This window comes from Martes martes (assembly GCF_963455335.1).
Source record: "Martes martes genome assembly, chromosome: 13".
NCBI classification, from domain to species: Eukaryota; Metazoa; Chordata; class Mammalia; order Carnivora; family Mustelidae; genus Martes; species Martes martes.
In genome coordinates this window covers 68,618,335-68,638,260 of record NC_137901.1, presented here as the reverse complement: position 1 = coordinate 68,638,260, position 19,926 = coordinate 68,618,335, and the positions used below count along the sequence as shown (strand labels likewise).

Here is a 19,926-nt window from a genome sequence, read left to right as displayed (position 1 = left end):
CTGTATCATTCAGTGTGATAATCCACGTAAGGTGCTTGGAATAGTGCCTGGCATGTGTGGGGCGTGCTCAGTGAATGAGAGCTGCCATTATCGGGTATGTTATGAGATGTGCATATGTTATATTCCAGCCATTGCTTGTGGCTCCTCCAAAGATCCTTGTCCTCTTATTCCTTTGCATGGACTAGTCTGCCTGCAGAATGCTTTTCCTCTATCTTTAGCCCTCATTCTCCCTGGAAGACATGAGCTCAGTCTTTATGATTCAAGCCCAACAATACCTTCTCTTTGAAGCCACCCCTGGTGGTTCGCTCTCATCCCCAGGCCTTCCCAGGAGATGGTAGACATGTTTCCACAGAGCTCCATATGCATAACGCGATTGTACTACTTGGCATATCATGATCCCGCTGTTTGTTTCTATGTCTGTCTCTGCACTAGACTGAGAGAACTTATCTTTATTCATCTTCTCCCCACAGTGTTTAGCACATTTATTGACAAATGAATTTGTGCTTCCACGATCAAGCTGCCATATGTGAGAAGCATTTGAACAGCCCATGAAATTATTCTCTTTAATTGGTATGCAAGTGCGCAATTACATAAATATGTTCTAGAATGTGTAGCTTCTTAGAGACGGTGTGGGCTCCTTGGAGTCTTTTTCTAGTCAGGGTGAGAACTTAAGTAGGATCATCCTTACCTTTGCCTGGTCTCTTTATGGCTGGTAGCATGTGTTTTCAAAGAGGCAAGAGGTCATTAGGAGGTAGGCTGAAGGATTGGGCTCCCTTAGGAATTGAATTCCCATCTTTGATCTTGTGCTTCCTGATCAATTATGTTAGCCAGCCACAGAAAGGATTACGTAAAAATCATTCTAATTTTATTACCATGTATAATAACCAATTAATGTCAGACCTATCAGGATATATCTTGAATCTTTCCATATGGTATCACTGCCACCAGTCCCAGCCCTGTCCAAGGTACCTTCATATTTTGCTTGACTGTTGCAGTATCCCGCTAACTGGTCTCTCAGCTTCCTCCTTTTGTCCTTTCATGTAGTTTATTTCCAGCACAGCAATTCTGAGTGACCCTCTGAAAATAGAAGTTAGATCATGAAACTTCTGTGCACAAAACCCTCTGGGGCTTCCCAGTGCACTCAGATTAAAAGCCAAGGGTGTTACGATAGCCAACAGAGCCCCCTGCCTCTTGCGACCCCTTTGTTACTCTCAGACCTCATCTCCTCATTTCCCCTTGCACTTCAGTGAAGTGGTTTCCCAAATGTATGAGGCACACTCTGCATCTGGGGCACACTCTTGCTCATCCCTCTGCTCTGCTGTCACACTGAAGAGCTTTATGGGTAAGGTCTGCATGTCTGAGTTTGCCCAGGACAGTCCTGGTTTGAATTCAGTGTCCTGTATAATTATTAATAGTGTCTCCTTTCAACTCTTGAAGGTGTCCTGGATTGGATGATAAATGATATGGCCATCCTACCCACAGCTTTTTCTATTCCTTCCATTAGGTCTTATCCAAATTGCCTCTCTCTACCCTGGCACTTCCCATCCATCTTCCATGCCTATTATTTCTCTAGAATACCACCTGTTATACTAGATCTTTTAATTTTGTATTTTTTATTGTAAGCTCCAACAAGGCAAGGATTGTTTCCCTCATGGCTGTATCTTCAGAACTTAAAACAGTTCCTGGCACATATCAGGTAGTTGAATGAATATTAAAAGCTTTCTGAGGTTAGCTTTTCCTCCACTGGAGAGTGCTTTTCTTTCCTGTCTTATAACCTTGTTGAACAATGAACTGGATGCCTTTTATCAAAGGCTTGGATAGTGTTTTTCTGCCTTGCTTGTTTTTGAAGTGACTTTCCTTTCAAGCCATCCTCAATCTTCCTGGAATTTGGTTTGCTTTCTCAAAACCCACTATACTCTTACCTATTCCAGAAATGTTTATTGAAGTGTAGGCACTGTGCTAAGGCCTGAGAAGAAACAAAATAATTAAGGCACCAGTTCTCTTCACCTCAGGGAGCTCTGGCTCGCCATTCACTTGCAATTCTGTTTGAAGCAGTTTTGTGTAAGATAACAACCATGAAAGGGAAGCCCTTTTGTGGGAGCTAGACCTAGTGGTTTACTGTGCAGTTTGAACATATGACCTCTGCTGCATTATGATATGATAGATGAAGGAGTGCCCCAGCCCTGTCCCTCATGGTCTTTATTTATTTATTTATTTTTTAAAAAGATTTTATTTATTTATTTGACAGAGAGAGAGAGACAGAGATGACAAGTAGGCAGAGGGGCAGGCAGAGGCAGAGAGAGAAGCAGGCTCCCCACTGAGCAAGGAGCCCGATGCGGGGCTCGATCCCAGGACCCTGAGATCATGACCTGAACTAAAGGCAGCGGCTTAACCCACTGAGCCACCCAGACGTCCCCCTCATGGTCTTTAGAGTTTAGCCTTCAACCTTTGCTGATGCTCAGGTTCATCATCTGTATAATGGACATAAAGATCTTCATCTTCATGCCTGCCTCACAGGGTTATTGTAAGGAGCAAAGGTAGATTGGGCTCCTTAAGGGCAAAATTGTTACAATAGGTTCTCATCTGGGGACAAAGTGGGGTCTAACTAAACAACTAGTTATCTTTTTATTCATTAAAAGGTAGAAAAGAAACAGAACCTCATATGTGACCCCGCCTTTACCTCCTGGGCTTGACAGTTTGCACCATCTGCAGGCACTCAAGCGTGACTCAGATTTTCTCCTGCCTTTGGACAAGATTCATATGCAAGTCACGATTCACAGGAGTGGTGCCTCTGTGGGTTTCCCTCCTGGCCCTTTAGAATTTCATTTCAAGCATTGTTGGCTGGGGCTCATACCTATACACTTCACTTGTTTTTCACCATGCTCCCCAGCAGGGACCAGGTGGTTGATGAGGTTGGGGAGACAGTCTTTTCTTTTTTCTTTTTTTTTTGGGGGGGGGGGATTTTATTTATTTGAGAGAGAGAGCAAGACAGTGTGAACTAGCATAAGCAGGGGGCGGGGCAAAGGGAAGGGTAGAAGCAGACACCCTGCTGAGCTGGGAGCCCACTGGGAGGCTTGATTCCAGGACCCTGGGATCATGACCTGAGCCAAAGGCAGGTGCTTAACCGACTGAGCCACCCAGTCTCCCAGCAGTCTGGGGAGATCATTTTTATCCCTCTTGTTTCTTTAACTGGGCACCCATTTATAAGACTTGTCAGTCACTGTCATTCCCTTCCTTGGGGATAAGTGCTCTAGGTGATTTTGGAAAAGAAAACAACTGGATGCCATGCTTTCTTTCCCTGTGGTATTAGGACTCAGAATCTGCAACTTGGTATTTGTGTTGAGTATTAGGTACATGTGGCAGCCTGATAGCTGAAGTAAAGAGGAAATCGTAGCACACTGAGGCTGGAGGAAAGGCCCTCAGAGTCATTCACCCAGGCCAGGTTGGGATTTTTGTGGGTAAGTTCCATCTCTGTACCCCAGAGAGGAGAAATGACTAGCCCCACACACAGGTTTCTAGATGTCACTGGGGACCAGTTCCGAAGGCTCCACACTGATTACCCATTTTGGCCTGAGTTTAGCAAGCAAAGGATATGTTCATACTACTACTACTACTACTACTACTACTTCTTCTTCTTCTTCTTCTTCTTCTTCTTCTTTTTTAAAAAGATTTATTTATTTAATTTTGAGAGAGCGAGAGCAAGCATGTGTGTGCCCACGAGCAGGCTGAGGGGCAGACGGAGAGGGAGAGAGAGACTTTTTTTTTTTTTTTTAAGATTTTTTATTTATTTATTTGACAGAGGTCACAAGTAGGCAGAGAGGCAGGCAGAGACAGAGAGAGAGGGAGGCAGGCTCCCTGCTGAGCAGAGAGCCTGATGCGGGACTCGATCCCAGGACCCCAGGATCATGACCTGAGCCGAAGGCAGAGGCTTTAACCCACTGAGCCACCCAGGCACCCCGAGGGAGAGACTCTTAAGCAGGCTCCCCAACGTGCATAGAGCCCAATGTGGGGCTGTATCCCACGACCCTGAGATCATGACTGGAGCCAAAATCAAGAGTTGGATGCTCAACTGACTAAGCCACCGACATGCCCCAAAATTCAGATTTCTTGACATTGAAGAGATGTCAAAAGACAAAGCTAAGATGGCGATTTTCAGCATTGTTTCCCCAAGTTGAGTGAATATTTGACTTTGAATGTTGAGAGTAAGGTCTCATTCACAAATGTTATGTTGGAGCAGAGCTAACTGACCATGAGGTGTCACCTTGGTCACCTCAAGTTGTGAGGCTGTCATATGCCAATAGCCAGTCCATTTTACTGAAAGTAAAATCTTAAAGGCAGAGCTGGTGGGAGCAGCAGTTCGTTGGGCTTGAACTGCAAGAAAACTATGTATAAAGAGCCTCATAAAAGAGCACAAAATATCTTTCTTTTAATGTTTTTCATTGCTGTTTTTTAAAAGTAAAGTGTGTGTGTGTGTGTCATAAAAGGCTGGTGGCCCTAAATGTGCTTTTTGTCCATTAGAGATGGCACAGTTCTACTTTGGGCCTAGAAGCCAGAGCTGCTCTGAGAATCCCTATTGGTTTGCCTCTTTGCACTCAAAGAATTGCCCACATAGTTATTAGTTGAACTGTTTCTTTATTAGTGTAAGAATTTCAGTTCTCATAGACCCAGTCTGGATTTGGGTTTTCTTAAAAAAAAAAAAAAAAAAAAAAAAAAAAAGATGCTTTAATGACAAAAATTTAGCATCTAAATCTGTGAGGTAATGTTTAATAATTTCCTATTGCTCAGAATACTTTGAGGAGGCTGGTTTTATACCAGTTGCCTTCATACTAATTCTCAGGCTGAACAAGAAAATCCACTTTGTGGCCTTTTTAAAAAAAAATATTTTATTTATTTATTTGAGAGATAGAGTGAACACGAGCAGGGGGAAGGGCAGAGGGAGAGGGAGAAGCAGGCTTCCCACTGAGCAGGGAGTCCAACTTGGAGCTTGATCTCAGGACCCTAGGATCACGACCTGAGCCAGAGGCAGACATTTAACTGTCTGAGCCACCCAGGTGCCCCCACCTCTTTGCTTCTTAAGAGCCATGCTTTGTGTTGCATGAAGATGGATGTTATCAGCCAAGATCACTTTTTCAGAAAATTTAGCTTCAAATGGCTTTTGGCTGTTGACAAAGAACAGCTAACATTTTCAATAGCTGAAAACTGGTGCTGCAGATGGAGAGTCAGGAAATGTAGCATCTGTAGAGTTGAGCAGAGTCTAAATGCATCTTTCCCCTATTTACCGTGTGATCTTCCCTAAGTTAATTCTCTTCTCTGAGCTTCAGTTTGTCCGTACAAAAGGAATAGTACCTACTTCATACCTGCCTCATAGCAGGGGTTTGAGTAAAATGAAACACTGAATTTGTCTGACTTAGTAAGTTTTATCTCCTTATTCTGATGACTAGAAATTAAAAAAAGAAAAATCTACTGAAGGCAGTTCCAAAAAAAGAAGTCCTAAAACTGTTTGGCCAAGTGCCATCATCTTTCTAAATTTTAAAAAATTAAAAAAAAAATTTCTAAATGTTAAAAAAAAATTTTAATTTTAGAAGCGCCTGGGTGGCTCAGTCAGTTAAGCGTCTGTCTCCTGCTCAGGTCATGATCCTAGGGTCCTGGGATTGAGCCCCAGGAGCCTGCTTCTCCCTCTCTCTCTGCCATTCTCCCTGCTCATGTGCACTATCAAATAAATTTTTTGAAAGTATTAATTTTAAAATTCATACAGTAGAATTCACTCTTTTTAGTGTACAGTTCTGTGAGTTTTTAACAAATGTATACAGTCATAAAACTACTAACAAACATATCAAGCAAGATACAGAACACTTACATTACCCCCCCCCATTCTTTTGTGTGTGGCCCCTTTGTATACAACCCCACCCCCTGTCCACTGGCAACCCCACTGATCTGTTCTCTGTCCCTCTAGTTTGGTCTTGTCCCAGCATGTCATGCACATGGAATCATACAGTACGTAGCTTTTTGAGCCTTGCTGCTTTTATTCAGTATTTAATGATTTGAGATTCATCCAAGTTGTTAGATGTTCATTACTTTTTATTCCTGAATTGCATTCCATTGTATAAATGTATTAATTTGTTTATCCCTTCACTAGTTGCAAGATATTTGGGGTGTTTCCAGGTTTTGGCAACTATGAATAAAGCCGCCATAAACATTTACAGAACAGGTTTTTGTAAACATTGGTTTTTATTTCTCTTGAGTAATTTCCTAGGCATGAATTGCTGGGTCAGATGGTAAATATCTTTTTAACTTTTATTATTATTATTTTTTAATTATTTTATTTATTTATCTTTAGAGAGCATGTGTGTGCCTGCAAATGGGGGGAGGAGAAGGGGAGGGAGTAGGAGGGGAAAAGAATCTCAAGCTGAGTCTGCACTGAGTGTGGAGCCTCATGTGGGGCTCGATCTCACAACCCTGAAATCATAACCTGAGCTGAAAACTCAAGAGTCCAGCACTCAACTGAGTCGTCCAGGCACCCCATTAATTTTACTTATTTTTTTATTTACCAAATTTTCTTTATTCATTCATTCATTCATTCCATTTTTTTCTTTTTTTTATTATTTTTATTAACATATAATGTATTATTTGTCCCAGGGATTCAGGTCTGTGAATCGTCAGGCTTCAACATTTCACAGCACTCACCATGTCACATACCCTCCCCAATGTCCATAACCCAGCCACCCTATCCCTCCCCCCACGGCCCCCAGCAACCCTCAGTTTGTTTTGTGAGATTGAGTCTCTTATGGTTTGTCTCCCTCCCGATCCCATCTTGTTTCATTTTTTCCTTCCCTACCCCCCAAACCTCTCACCCTGCCTCTCAAATTCCTCATATCAGAGAGATTAATTTTAATTTTTTTAAAAAGTTTATTTATTTTAGTAATCTCTACACCCAACACGGGACTCAGACTCAGGACCCTGAGATCAAGAGTTGTGTGCTTCTCCAGCTGAGCCAGCCAGGAGCCCCTGTCTGTTTTAAATTTTTTTTTTTGTCTGTTTAACTTTTTTTTTTTTTTAAGATTTTATTTATTTATTTGACAGAGAGAGATCACAAGCAGACAGAGAGGCAGGCAGGGAGAGAGGAGGAAGCAGGCTCCCCGCTGAGCAGAGAGCCCGATGCGGGGCTCGATCCCAGGACCCTGAGATCATGACCTGAGCCGAAAGCAGAGGCTTTAACCCACTGAGCCACCCAGGCGCCCCTGTCTGTTTAACTTTTAAAGAAACCAGCTGTTTCCCAAGGTGGTGCACCATTCTGCATTCCTACCATCAATGTGTAGGGTTTACCATGGCTCCACATCCATATTCATACTTGGCATGACTTGTCATTCTAGACATTGTGAGAGGTCTGTAGAGGTAATTTCTCTCGTGGCTGAGGATGTTGAGCATCTTCTCCTGTGCTTTTTTGCCTTCTGTATATGTTTGGTGAAGTCTTCAAATCTTTGGCCCAATTTCTCTTCAGTTTATTTTGTTCTTGTTCTTGAGTTTTGAGGTCTCTATATATTCAGGGTCAGGTCCTTTGCCAGGTAAGTGATTTGCAGATGCTCTCTCCCATGTCGTGGCTTGTCTTTTCAAAGATTCCACAAGGGATTTATACATATTTATTCTTGTTGTAAAAGAGTCACATGACACACAATATCTAGAATAAAAACTACGAGTTCTGGTTTACCTCCCACTACCTCCTCCACCTCTTTCTTGCAGATAGCCACTGTTGACAGTTGGGTGAGGATTTTTTCAATCTTTTTTATAGTATCATAATTTTCTAGTAAATACATATTTAGAAAGGGACCTTTAAATATTGATATGTACTTTAAAATTAGTTCTGTTACTTTTCAGGCAATAAGTTGCATTTCAAAGAATCTTTCTGTTTTTCCTTTCAGACCACCTATAGGGAAAATCATTGTTTTTCCTTAAAGTGGTGAGTTTTGATGTGTCCTAGGTCATATTCCAGAAAACCAAGACTTGGAGAAGAAAAATCCAGATGATAAAGATGACTGATGAGTGAAATGAACTTTAAGTGGGTCATTTTGTATTTGCTAAAGTTTTCTCCAGTTAGTTGAAATGACTGAAATGTGTCCATCTTCTTAAAATAAGTGGTGGGTTACTTTTTGCCGGTGCGTGTGTGTGTCTGTGTGTGTGCATGCACATGTATGTGAATGCTAACTGTCATTGGGCAAAGAGTGGTATTGATTACGTCAGAGTAAAGTTTTGGCTTATTCTCAAATTTTAGATTGTTCATTTTTCTTGGATTGACTCTTTTGTGCTATTTGAAATATTCAGCATAGAACTTGTACTTGATTCACATTTTTATTTTTAGCTATAATTTTGGGCTCTTTCAACCATAACTGGCCATAATTTTTTTTCTGCAGAATGAGCCTTATTAAAACAACCTGTTTTCATCTTTCCATAGGTATGAATCCTAGGACTCAGAATAAGGATTCCCTAGAGGACAGTGTTTCTACCTCTCCAGACCCAAGTAAGAGGGGGCAGCTGATTAGGGTGGGGTCAGGGTGGGGGTGGCCAGAGCATAAGGAAACAAGGGGTACCCCTGTGGGTAGTCTACACATCTCTGGGGTACCAGAAGGCAGTGTGGTAAGGGAATACTCTGCAGCCTCTTCAATGGAAAGTGAGAGGGGCCAGATAACCTGTTCTGGAATGTGATTCAGGGCATGTGGGAAGGGTAACGGAATTCTCAAGAAGTCCTTATGCTGGTCCAGAGCTGGCCTTAGCCCTTAAAGGCTCTGTGGTGGCTCTGGGGAACAAAGGAATAAGAGGGACTGGAATTGTTTACATACCTGTAGTTGAAATTGTTTGACTGGGTTGCGTTTTTTAAAAATCATCTTTATCTGTTGAAACATCTGTGCAGGAAGAGCACATCTCAATATCTGTAACAGCAAAGTACCGAAAAAAAATCCTACCACCTGATAGACTTTATTTTACTTAGCTATAACCAGTAGCGATATATTATTGAGTGTTTTCCCCCGGCTTATGATTAACATAATAATCGTTTTGCTATTTCTTCAACCCCCGCCCCCACTGCCCTTTTTTTGAAGATTTTATTTCTTTGTCAGAGAGAGAGAGAGCAAGCACACGCAGGGGGAGAGGCAGGCAGAGCAGGCAGAGGGAGAAGCAGGCTCCTGGCCAAGCAAGGAGCCCCATGTGGGACTCGATTCCAGGACTCTGGGATCATGACCTGAGCTACCCAGGCGTCCCTCTTCAGGCCCCTTTTTAATAGCAGTGTCAAACACATTACATCCCAGTTTGAATAATCATTCATTATTGATGACCATCTGGGTGGTTTCTAGTTTCTTAGCAATAATGTAGAATGCAGGTGTAATACCTGATGCAGTGGGTATAGCTTTTCTTTCCCTTCACATCCTTGGAATATATTTTCCCCAAAGTACAGGTGGCAGGCTGATTATTTTCCAGAAAGCTTCCAGCAATGAATAGATGAGCCTGTTTCTTCTGTACAACCCTAGGACTGGATTTTGTAATCCACGTTTATCATTGTTAATGGTTTTGATGTGGGTCCTCCTCAAAGGCCCTCTTTATAGGGCCTGAAGATGCTGGAGTTAGAAGAGAGGCCACAGTCTTTTCCCAGGGAAAGAACACCATTAAACTAAGAATCAGGAGCTTTCTCACCATGGGATTTGGGACCACGCATTTGAATTCTCTGTGTCTTGGTGTGTGCCCAGCAAAAAACATTTCTGAAAGATGTTCATGATCCTGAGGGTTAGGATGCTAACGAGAGCCAGAACGATCTAAGAGGACATGAAGATACAACTGTCTTGTGCTTCTGGCTTCCCACTGTGGTTTTGATCTGGTGTCTTCCTTCTGCTCCTGGTCCTAACAAGGAAGTAGGAACAAGCTCACCCCTTCATCTGCCATTTAGGGAAATTCGGGTGATCAGTTAGGCTCTTTTGGGTTGTGTTTTCAATTCTTGAAGTGTTAATAAGTTAACGAGGCCTGTGTATAGTCAGATTCATAGAATGAGAATGTGGAATGGTGGTTACTAGGGGCTTGAGGAGAGGCAGACATGGGGAGGTGCTGATCAGTGGTGTAAAGTTCCAGTTATGCATGATGAATAAATTCTAGAGACCCGTACAGCACTGTGCCCAAGTTAACAATATTGTGTTGTACATTTAAACATTTGTTAAGAGAGTTCTCATGTTAAGTGAGCTTACCACAGTAAGGTAGAATTCAAACACACAAATAAAATACTCAGACCTGTGTAGACCATGGAGTTAGGCCTCTTGCAGGTCAAATTATCTTTCCCAAGGCGGTAGCTACATGGGGCATGTCTCCCACTATGACTTAGCATACGGGTCCTTTTCTTGTCCTTTAACTCTGCTTAAGTGGGACTCTGTTGTATTGGGTAGTGTGTGTGTCTCTGTCACTGCATGGTGGGAAGATCCCTAAGCAGAGAGGCTTCTGATCGAGTAACCTCTGGGAGGTTTGGCTTGGCCAGGTGTTGAAAGGGGTTGATGGTGTTACAGTCCCTGCTCCAGGGTGGCCATGTAAGGGCTGATGAGACAACAGGGGTGTATCACGCTGTGAGCCACATTAGCACTGTGCAAAAGATACAGTGTTGAAGGCGTCCCTTGCTTGAGACTTAGAGGCAAAGAAAGGCATGGAGTGTTTCTGTTTCCTATTGCTCCCTTGTCTAGAGATTTAAAAAATAATCTTTGCTTAAATTACTTAAAGAGATAACTGCCCTATTACCTTGACTTAGGATTCTCAACTAGGGAAGGATTTTTGCTCCCCAGGGGGACATGTGGCAACAACTGCGGACATTCTCAGTATTAACACCCAGGAGATGCCACTGGCATCTACTAAGTACAGTCCAGGAATGCTGTCCAACATCCTGTAATACAAAATACAGCTCCCCACAACAAGGGATTACCCAGTCCAAAATGTCAGTGGTGCCAAGGTGAAGAAACCCTGCTTTCACCAAGGAGCAGGCAATTCAGGGCAGACCCACGTAATTGGGCCCGCTCTGCTGATTGCAGCTTTCCTTTCTAGATCATTAAACTCTGTCTCTTGAAGTCCTGGCCTTGTAACTTTCCCAGACATCCTTCTTTGACTTCTCCTACCCTTTTGGATCTGTGGCTTACTTTTGCAATTCTGGAAGTATTCCTCAATTCTGCTACCATGTGCTCTTCGCTCCCAAATCAGGCTGAGCTCTTTCCCCACCAGCCACTCTGTAGTCCTCCAGAGAGGCTCTGGCTGGAACTCTTGGAATGTTGATTTGCTTCGACATGTAACTCTGCCTGCGCTGCCCTGCAGTAACCTCACTGGCATTTTGGCTGTAGCTTAAGATCAGCAGAAAATGAGTACCAGCTGTGAATCCCATTTGCATGATGGGATTGGATGAGCACGTGCACTGCATTGTCTAACAAACTCTGTTTCTCTCTTTCTCCCTCCCCCCCACCCCCTTCCTTCTTTATCCCCTTTCCTGGCCATTTTGTCACTGTTCACTGTGAACTCCTCCCCCTCCTGCCCCGCCCACATCCCACACCTGCCCTGGTGACCACACATGCCTTTCTCCTCTGTTACACGAGGCAGTTCTGACACTGTCTGCTCCCCCTGTAGTGCCAGGCTTCTGTTGCACAGTTGGAGTGGACTGGAAATCTCTCACTACTCCGGCGTGCCTCCCCCTCACCACCGACTACTTCCCCGACCGCCAGGGCCTGCAGAACGACTACACGGAGGGCTGTTACGATCTCCTTCCAGAAGCAGACATCGACAGGTCGGTGTCAGAGGAGGGTTTTGGATGCGCGTCCAAACACTGCATTCTCAAACCTATGTCTTCCTTTTCTGTTCAGAGAATTTCATGAAGCAAGAACTGTCCGTTTTTTCTTTAGGGTTCTGTTGACTTGCCTTCTCTAACCATTTCTCCTCACGGGTGCTTTCTCACATTTTTCTGTGGCAGTTGCTCTGGACCCACTAGATGGGATCTTTTTTTCTAAGATTAGCTATCTGAGCTATTCTAGGAACAGCTGTTAGCTATTCCCCGCCTTATTCCTCTGCCTCTTCGAACTGATCATTTCTCCCCAAACTGGCTTATCGATTGTTAGTTTTATGAACTACCATGGAGTGCTTATCAGGGCTGGCTTGTGGAGTCAAAGCAAAACAGAGGATGGGAGTGTGGACTCTGAGTGTCACTTCACCCTGGACCAAGCATGTACATGTGAACAACCGTCTGTTTTCTCAGGAGGGACGAGGAGGGTGTGCAGATGACAGCCCAGCAGGTGTTTGAAGAGTTCATCTGCCAGCGTCTCATGCAGGGCTACCAAATCATAGTGCAGCCCAAGGCCCCGAAGCCCAACCCCGCTGTCCCACCCCCACTGAGCAGCAGCCCGCTCTATAGCCGAGGTGAGTTGTTCTTCTTGGACTTGGATTTTTTTCTTTTCTACTAAATTCATGTAAGTAGGTTCTCAAGATGGTAGGGAATAGATAAATCCAGGAGAATTACTTTTCAACACAAAATTTTTTCTTTCTTAATTTTACTTTTACATGAAGAATAAAGTCTCTGCTACACCCAGATTTATCTTAAAGCTCTCTTAATCTACCACTCTCCTTTTAAGGAAGGGGTGTGACCCAGTTCAGGAATGTCACAGCCTGGCTTTGGCAACACCTAGGAGTAGCAGGCAGCTGAGCCAGGCCTGAACTATCAATGTACATTGTGAATATTTTAGACCTGATATTTATTTCTAGCACAAGTCCTGGACACACAGCATGTTCTCAGATGTTACTTAAACCTGGAATTTATACTCCCCCACCCCGTTCTGGCTGCATCTTCTCTTTGTCACTGAAGCTTAGCATGATGAAGCAATAATGGATCATCTGTGAGTGGTAGAGACTAATAAGTGATAGAGACTCAGTGAGGCCAGTTGAGGTTCAGCCAGGCTCTGGAGAGCTTTTCTAAAATAAGTCAAGTAGAGAGAATAAAGTGTGGGTGCTTAGGATCAGAAAGCAGTGGTCACTTCCCAGAACAATCCATTACTCTCCCGCTTCCTTTTTGTAGCTACTGAGCCTCCCCACTCTCCTAAACTCCCAGTTCAAAGCCTCAGATCATCTTTGGCCACATTAAAGTGCTTTGGGCCAGAGGATCAAAGCAGTGTGATGGGGAGCTTGGTGGTCCTGGATGGACCAGTTGTTGTTGTTTATGATGAAGCTTTGGACTCCCTCTGGATGTTGTTTGAAAACCCATTATGATATTTATCACTTGTTGCCTTCTTTTCATGTTCTAGACTGCACTGAATAGTAATCTTCCTGAGTGCCAGGACTCTTTCATCTTCATGTTTTTATCTTCTACAATGGAAATGACTGTGCCTGGTATACAACAATGTGGGTCGATAAATATATGAATGAATGAATCGCCATTCATTCATTCATTCATTCAACAGTGTCCTTGTACTTACAGCCCAGTGAGGAAAATAACATTCCCAGTGAGGAAAAATAACATTAGTCAGACTTGAAATATAATTCCTCATTGTGATAAAGATTGTGAGGGAAAAACCAAAGGGCTATGAGTATATTTAATACAGGACTTAATCTGGTCTGGAGGGTCAGGGATGGCTTCCTTGAGAAGGTGATGTTTGAGGTGAGACCTAAACTATGTGCAGGAGTTACTAGGAAGAGAAGCAGCTTGGGAGTGGTGGGCAGGAGTAGGTAGGAAGAGCATGCCAGGAAGAGCGATTAGTATGTGCAAAGGCCGAGTGGTGGGAGGCACCGTGACACTTTCTGGGCACCAAAACGAAGACTGGTGGGGTGGAGCACAGGAAGTAAGCTAGAGATATATCAGACATGTCAGGAGACCCAGGCCTCACAAAGCCACATGATTTTGTCCTTTATCCCAAGAATAGTGGAATGAATTCACCTTTAGTGTCAATGGCCCTGTCCAGCCTTCCTACCTACTTTTCTCTAGAGTAGCTGATCAGTGTCCCTTAGTGGTTCATAATTCCTCTGGCATCCAGTTCTGCTCTGGCTGATTAATGAACCTTGTGTCATGGCTAGTTAGCCAGAGTCTACTCACCCCTTCTGGCTACTTTTCTCCTTCAATAAATTTAATCCTTTTATTTCTGTAGTAACAGAAATGGTATCATTGTTATAATTACTGGAAAAGTAATTATAAGTGACATTGTGTCTGATTGAAGATTTGTTGACTACTGGTTATAAGAGGGACACTGTTCCGGTAGTGAACAGAATAGCCCTGTCCTCAAAGTTTATTGTCTACTGGATGAGACAGTCATTGAACTAATAAGCCACAAGTATTTATTTGATCACAAGTTGTAAAGAGTGCTGTGCAGGATAAAAACAGGAACTAGTTTAGAGTGGGGTTGGTACTGTGCTAGGTGCTCGTGAACATTGTTCCATGACTTCCTGACAGCAAGCGGGATTGCAAGAAAGAAGGATGCAGGGATGGGGGGCAAGGCCTCTTCCTTCCTTCCTTCCTTCCTTTCTTTCTTTTTTATTAAAGATTTTATTTATTTGAGAGAGAGAGGGAGAAAGAGAGTGCGTGGTTGGGGGGAGGGGCAGAGGGACAAGCAGTCTCCCTGCTTGACGTGGGGCTTGATCCCAGGACTCTGAGATCATGACCTGAACTGAAGTCAGACGCAAGCCCACTTTCTAGTTGCAGAAAGGGAGACTTGGAGACTTGACATCCAAGGTCACACCGCTGGCAAATGGAAGTGCTGGGTTTAACCCAGGGTCCTCTGAGTCAAAGCCTGACCTCTTTTAGACAGCCTGCCCCTCACTGCTATCACCTAGAAAATTTTCCACAGCCTCTGCTGTCTTCTCTTGTCCTAACAGTTCCCATGCTGCCTGTGCTGCATGACTGTCTCTCAGAACTACACAAGGGGAGTCTTTAATCTTGAGATTATGGGAATCTTGTCTTGGCTTTGTTGTCCATCGAGGCACTAGTTTTACTCTCTTGAAAGCTCGTATTTTTCTTGATTCCTCATAATTTCCCTCTTTCTGATGCCCAACTCAGTTCAACTAATATTTTTCAAATACCTGCTGTAGGCATGGCACTTTGCCAGGTGCTCTGGAAAATTTAAACACAAATAAGATTTGGGCCCCAGCCTTGTGGAACTTCCAGTTTGCAGGGTGTGAGACACCCACATGGGGAGCCACATCCAGGGTAGAATTCAGACAGCAGATGGAATCTGCTAGCTTTCTGGAGGAAGTGGCATTTGACGGTGACCTTAAATGACCCATATGATCTTGATTGTGGCTCAGGAAGAGAAGGCAGAGAAAAAGCAATAGGAGCCAATGTTTGGAGAAGAAAGTCCTTTAAGACTGAAGTAGGATTGGTGTGGTGTGGGAGTCATTGAAGCTGACACCAGGTTGGCCGCCACCCTGGGGTGAAGACCTCAGTTGCCAGGGTGGCAGCTTGTGCTGGAGCGGAGTGGAGCTCCATTTCAGTCCCGGAGTTGACTCTTGGCCCGTTAACATCTAATCCAGAACTTTCCTTCTCAGAGGCTGAGGAGTCAGGCTATTCACCTTTGAGTGCGTCTTCTGGATGCTGTCAGCACTTCTGGGCTCTCTCTGCTGCTGGCTGGCTTAGTAACAGAAAATTCTGCCAACGTCAGGACTTTTTTTTTTTAAACCAAGAATAAGCCTTTTCCAGGAAACTGTCCCTCAAGAGAGAGAGTTGCTTCTTTTGTTTCTCCTTTTCTGACTGTATATGGAAGATAAGTTATTGCCTATTAAAGGAACGATCCTCAACCAGATAGAGGAAATGATTTCTCCCCCCCTCTCTATTAGGCCTTGTGTCCCGAAACCGACCTGAGGAGGAGGATCAGTACTGGCTGAGTATGGGCAGAACATTCCACAAAGTGACGCTGAAGGATAAGATGATCACAGTGACACGTTACCTTCCCAAGTGAGTCCTTGGAAATTTCAGGTTTTCCGCTACTGTCCTGAATTGTGTCCATATCCTAACTTCTGTTTATAACGCCTGCTGTGCACCTAGTGAATTCTGTGACACATTATTAAAACCAAGACAGGTTGAGTGGTTGGTTTTCCTGTTCTTGGAATTACTATTTTGTTTTCTAGGGTTATTTTACTGTTGTAGTTCACCTGCCTCTAAAAGGGGTTTGAATCAGCTTGTAACGTTTAGCTTGATTCTTAGCAAGCCCATTAGAAATAAAGAGTGGGAGGATAAAAGAATGGCAGAGTTTAAGAAATGAGAAATTTCCATTACCGGTCCGCCCAGGTTGAGTTGGTTACCACACTTGAGGATTGAATGCCAAGGATGGTGCTAACTGTATTGAGATGGAAAGGGGTGGCAGGGTAGTGATTTTCTTTTGGACTTCTGGGCATGCCCTTTGTTTTTCAGGTACCCTTATGAATCTGCCCAGATCCACTATACCTACAGCCTCTGCCCTTCCCACTCAGACTCAGAGTTCGTCTCTTGTTGGGTGGAATTCTCCCATGAGCGGCTAGAGGAGTACAAGTGGAATTACTTAGATCAGTATATCTGTTCTGCCGGCTCTGAGGACTTCAGGTCAGAGAACATACTTTGGCTTTCCATCCAGCTACCTTGGGTGTACCTGACTTTGAACATGTCTGTCCTTTTTTTTTTCTGATTACAAGATGATGTTTGTTTTAGAAAACATGGAAGAACAAAAGCACATCTGCATTAGTTAAGAAACTCAGCAACAAGGTGGGTGGTGGCGTTGGTTGCACAATAGTGTGGATATATTTAATGGCATAGAATTGTACACTGAAGGATTGTTAAAATAGTACATTTTGGGGGCGCCTGGGTGGCTTAGTGGGTTAAGCCTCTACCTTCGGCTCAGGTCACGGTCTCAGGGTTCTGGGATCGAGCCCCGCATCGGGCTCTGCTCGGCGGGGAGCCTGCTTCCTCCTCTCTCTCTGCCTGCCTCTCTGCCTGCTTGTGATCTCTGTGTGTCAAATAAATAAGTAGAGTCTTTAAAAAAAAAAAATAGTACATTTTGTTATGCACATTTTACCACGAAACGACAGAAACCTCAGTGATGAAGTCCTCTTCGATGGAATGTCAGTGTAGATCATGTTCTTAACCTTTTCCTAACTACCTGTGGTATCTCATTTTTGATCTTTAATTTTTATGTGTGATTTATGATTGTGGTGATAAAAAGCCACAACTCCATCGGGTCTGGGTGTACAGAACCGTCCTGACATCTCTGGGATATAAATTAAAAGTACCCTTTGTGGTCTTCCTCTAGAGCTGTGTTTTAAATGAAACCATGAGATGTAACATCAGACAAACACGTACTCAAGGGGAGAGGACCCCTCACATACATGCTCCAAGGACAGGCTAGAGATGGGACCTTCACTGGGAGTGCTTTTTTTTTTTTTTTAATTTTTTTTTTTGGAGAGGCAGAGGGAGAGAAGCAGACTCCCCACTGGATACGGGGCTTGATCTCATGACCTGAGTGGAAACCAAGGGTCAGACACTCAACCGACTGAGCCACCCTGGTGTTCTGAGAGTGCTCGCATTACCTGCTTTTGTTCACCACCACCCCCTTTTCTCCCTTTGGCCCTTCACAGCTTAATTGAATCTCTGAAGTTCTGGAGGACCCGTTTCCTGTTACTACCAGCCTGTGTCACTGCCACAAAGCGCATCACAGAAGGGGAAGCCCACTGCGACATCTATGGGGACAGGCCCCGGGCAGATGAGGAGGAATGGCAGCTCTTGGATGGGTTTATCCGCTTCGTGGAGGGTTTGAACCGAATCCGCAGGAGACATCGCTCAGATCGCATGATGCGGGTAGGGCTCTGTGGGCCCCTTGGGGACTGTGCTTGGTCTCCTCCTATCTTGGGGGCCTTTCTCTGGCCAGTTGATTTACTCTACAATTTATCTTAAATCTAAAACAGTGTGTTCTCCAGTGTAGGGTGAAGGAGGGAGGGATAGGGTACCAGGCGGCCAATGGCAGTGTTCTGTGGCCCTGAGGACACACAGCTCCTTCATGTGCTTCCCAGGTGAGACCCCATGTCGAGCCCAGCTGCTTCTGCTGGGTTACTGAGTAGAAGTCACTCAAGAGGGTAATGGCAGCAATACTTGTTTACTGTTGTATCACTTTTAGAATTTCGAGCACCTTGGGCATTCATTCACCCACACACTACCCAGGGAGGACACTGAAGCTCATGGGGTGGGGATATGTCTGAGGATACCCATCCAATAAAGGGCAGAGCTGGAATTCTGGGGGTGTGTGTGTGTATAGTTCTATAAATTTTAACGGATGTATAGACTCATATAATCAGGATACAGAGTAGTTCTATCACTTCCCCAAAAAAACCTTCATGCTACCCTTTCTCTCACACTTTGCCCCCATCTCTAACCCCTGGCAGCCACTGATCTGTTCTCTGTCACTATACTGTTGTCTTTTCCAAAAGTCATATGCACAGAATCACATAATATAATCTTTTGGGAAGCTGCCTTCTTTAACTCAGCACAATGCCTCTGGGATTCATCCAAGTTGTCGCTCATCTCAGTAGTTCATTCCTTTTTAGTGTGAATAGAGTTGCATCATCAATTATGTTTTTAACCCCAGGTTCAGTGTTCTTCCCCATACACTGGCTACCCTTTGTCAACAGCATTGCCTATGATGGGAAACATTTCAAAAAAAAAAAGAAAAGAAAAGAAAGAAAGAAAAGATTTCCTAAAGACCGTGCATGGTGGAAAGAGCTCTGGTCTTGAAACCAGATGATTAGAGCTTGACCTCCAGCTCCAGTGGGATTCACTATAAGTCACTTAACTTCTCTGGGACTCAGTTTCTTCTTCTGTGACTTAGATAAAACATTATTTACTTCCTAGATCCAGGACAAGGGTGAAAAAATCTGTGGAATCCACCTCAAAGAGGCAGTTTATTTTGAGTCAGTAGGCATTCGAACCTTCAGCTTAGGCAAAAAGCAGTTTTCAGCATTTACCGAATAACAAGCGTCTGTGTTGCTTGCCTGTGAATTGGATTCCCAGAGGGCCTGATGCACAGCAGATGCAGGAGGCACTCTCTGGGCTGTGAGTGGCATCCACTGAGGGAGCCCACTTGGGCTGATGGCCTTATTTCCTCTTCTCTGCTTTAGAAAGGGACTGCCATGAAAGGCTTACAGATGACCGGGCCCATTGCCACACACTCCCTTGAGTCGACTGGCCCCCCGGTTGGGAAGAAGGGAACCTCAGCTCTGTCCGCCTTGTTGGAGATGGAGGCCAGTCAGAAGTAAGTGCCTGCTTGGGAAGAGACTCATCCCCACCCTGCAGGCTCCACAGGTTTTCAGTGCCCCACCTTGTGAGTGGGGGTGAAATATGATTTCTATCTGCAAGGAGCCTGAAATTAAGAAAAAGATGCATACATGAGCCAGAAAGCTGGGTTAATACCTGGTAAGTGTCAAATAACATGAAATATGCCAGACATTATAAACTTGCAGTCTGGGGCTTAATTTGAGCTACAGATACATTTGCTTTGGCCCACAAAGTAAGGTTTCTGTTTGTTTCTTTGTTCTTTTTTAATAGATTTTATTTTTTAGAACAGTTGTAGGTTCAAAGCAAACGTGAATGGAAGGAACAGAGATTTCTCATATACACCCGGACTCCCACACCTGCATTGATTCCTCCATTGTCAACACCACCCTCCGGAGTGGTCCGTTTGTTAGAATTGACAAAGCTACATTGACACATCATCATCATCCAGTGTATATTCTGTGGATTTCAGACAAATTTATAATGACATGTAGCTACCATTACATAGTAGTTTCACTGCCCTAAAGGCCCAAAATATTTTTAAAATAGCTGAGCCACATTTTTTAGTTTGGAGATTTGGAATACAAATCTGGATTTTACAGGAAATTATATAGTATACACAACATGATACATGATTATGTTATATATAAAACAATATATTA

The 19,926-nt window shown here is 43.9% G+C and overlaps 1 protein-coding gene across 6 annotated transcripts in view; it reads left to right on the top strand.

Annotated features, from left to right (window-relative positions):
• The window catches only part of DEPDC5 (DEP domain containing 5, GATOR1 subcomplex subunit), a 132,634-nt gene that overhangs the window by 72,208 nt on the left and 40,500 nt on the right, over positions 1–19,926 (top strand). For 5 of the 6 annotated variants that reach the window (XR_013967833.1, XM_080821115.1, XM_080821114.1 and 2 more), the window contains 7 exons: positions 8,447–8,512; positions 11,629–11,785; positions 12,251–12,411; positions 15,808–15,925; positions 16,382–16,549; positions 17,578–17,797; positions 19,111–19,244. Coding sequence is in view for 5 of the 6 variants with exons in the window: in XM_080821115.1 (XP_080677241.1) it covers positions 8,447–8,512; positions 11,629–11,785; positions 12,251–12,411; positions 15,808–15,925; positions 16,382–16,549; positions 17,578–17,797; positions 19,111–19,244 (1,024 nt within the window). In the remaining variant the exon portion in view is untranslated. The remainder of the gene's footprint in view (positions 1–8,446; positions 8,513–11,628; positions 11,786–12,250; positions 12,412–15,807; positions 15,926–16,381; positions 16,550–17,577; positions 17,798–19,110; positions 19,245–19,926) is intronic. The other variant, XM_080821113.1, reaches the window with a different exon arrangement.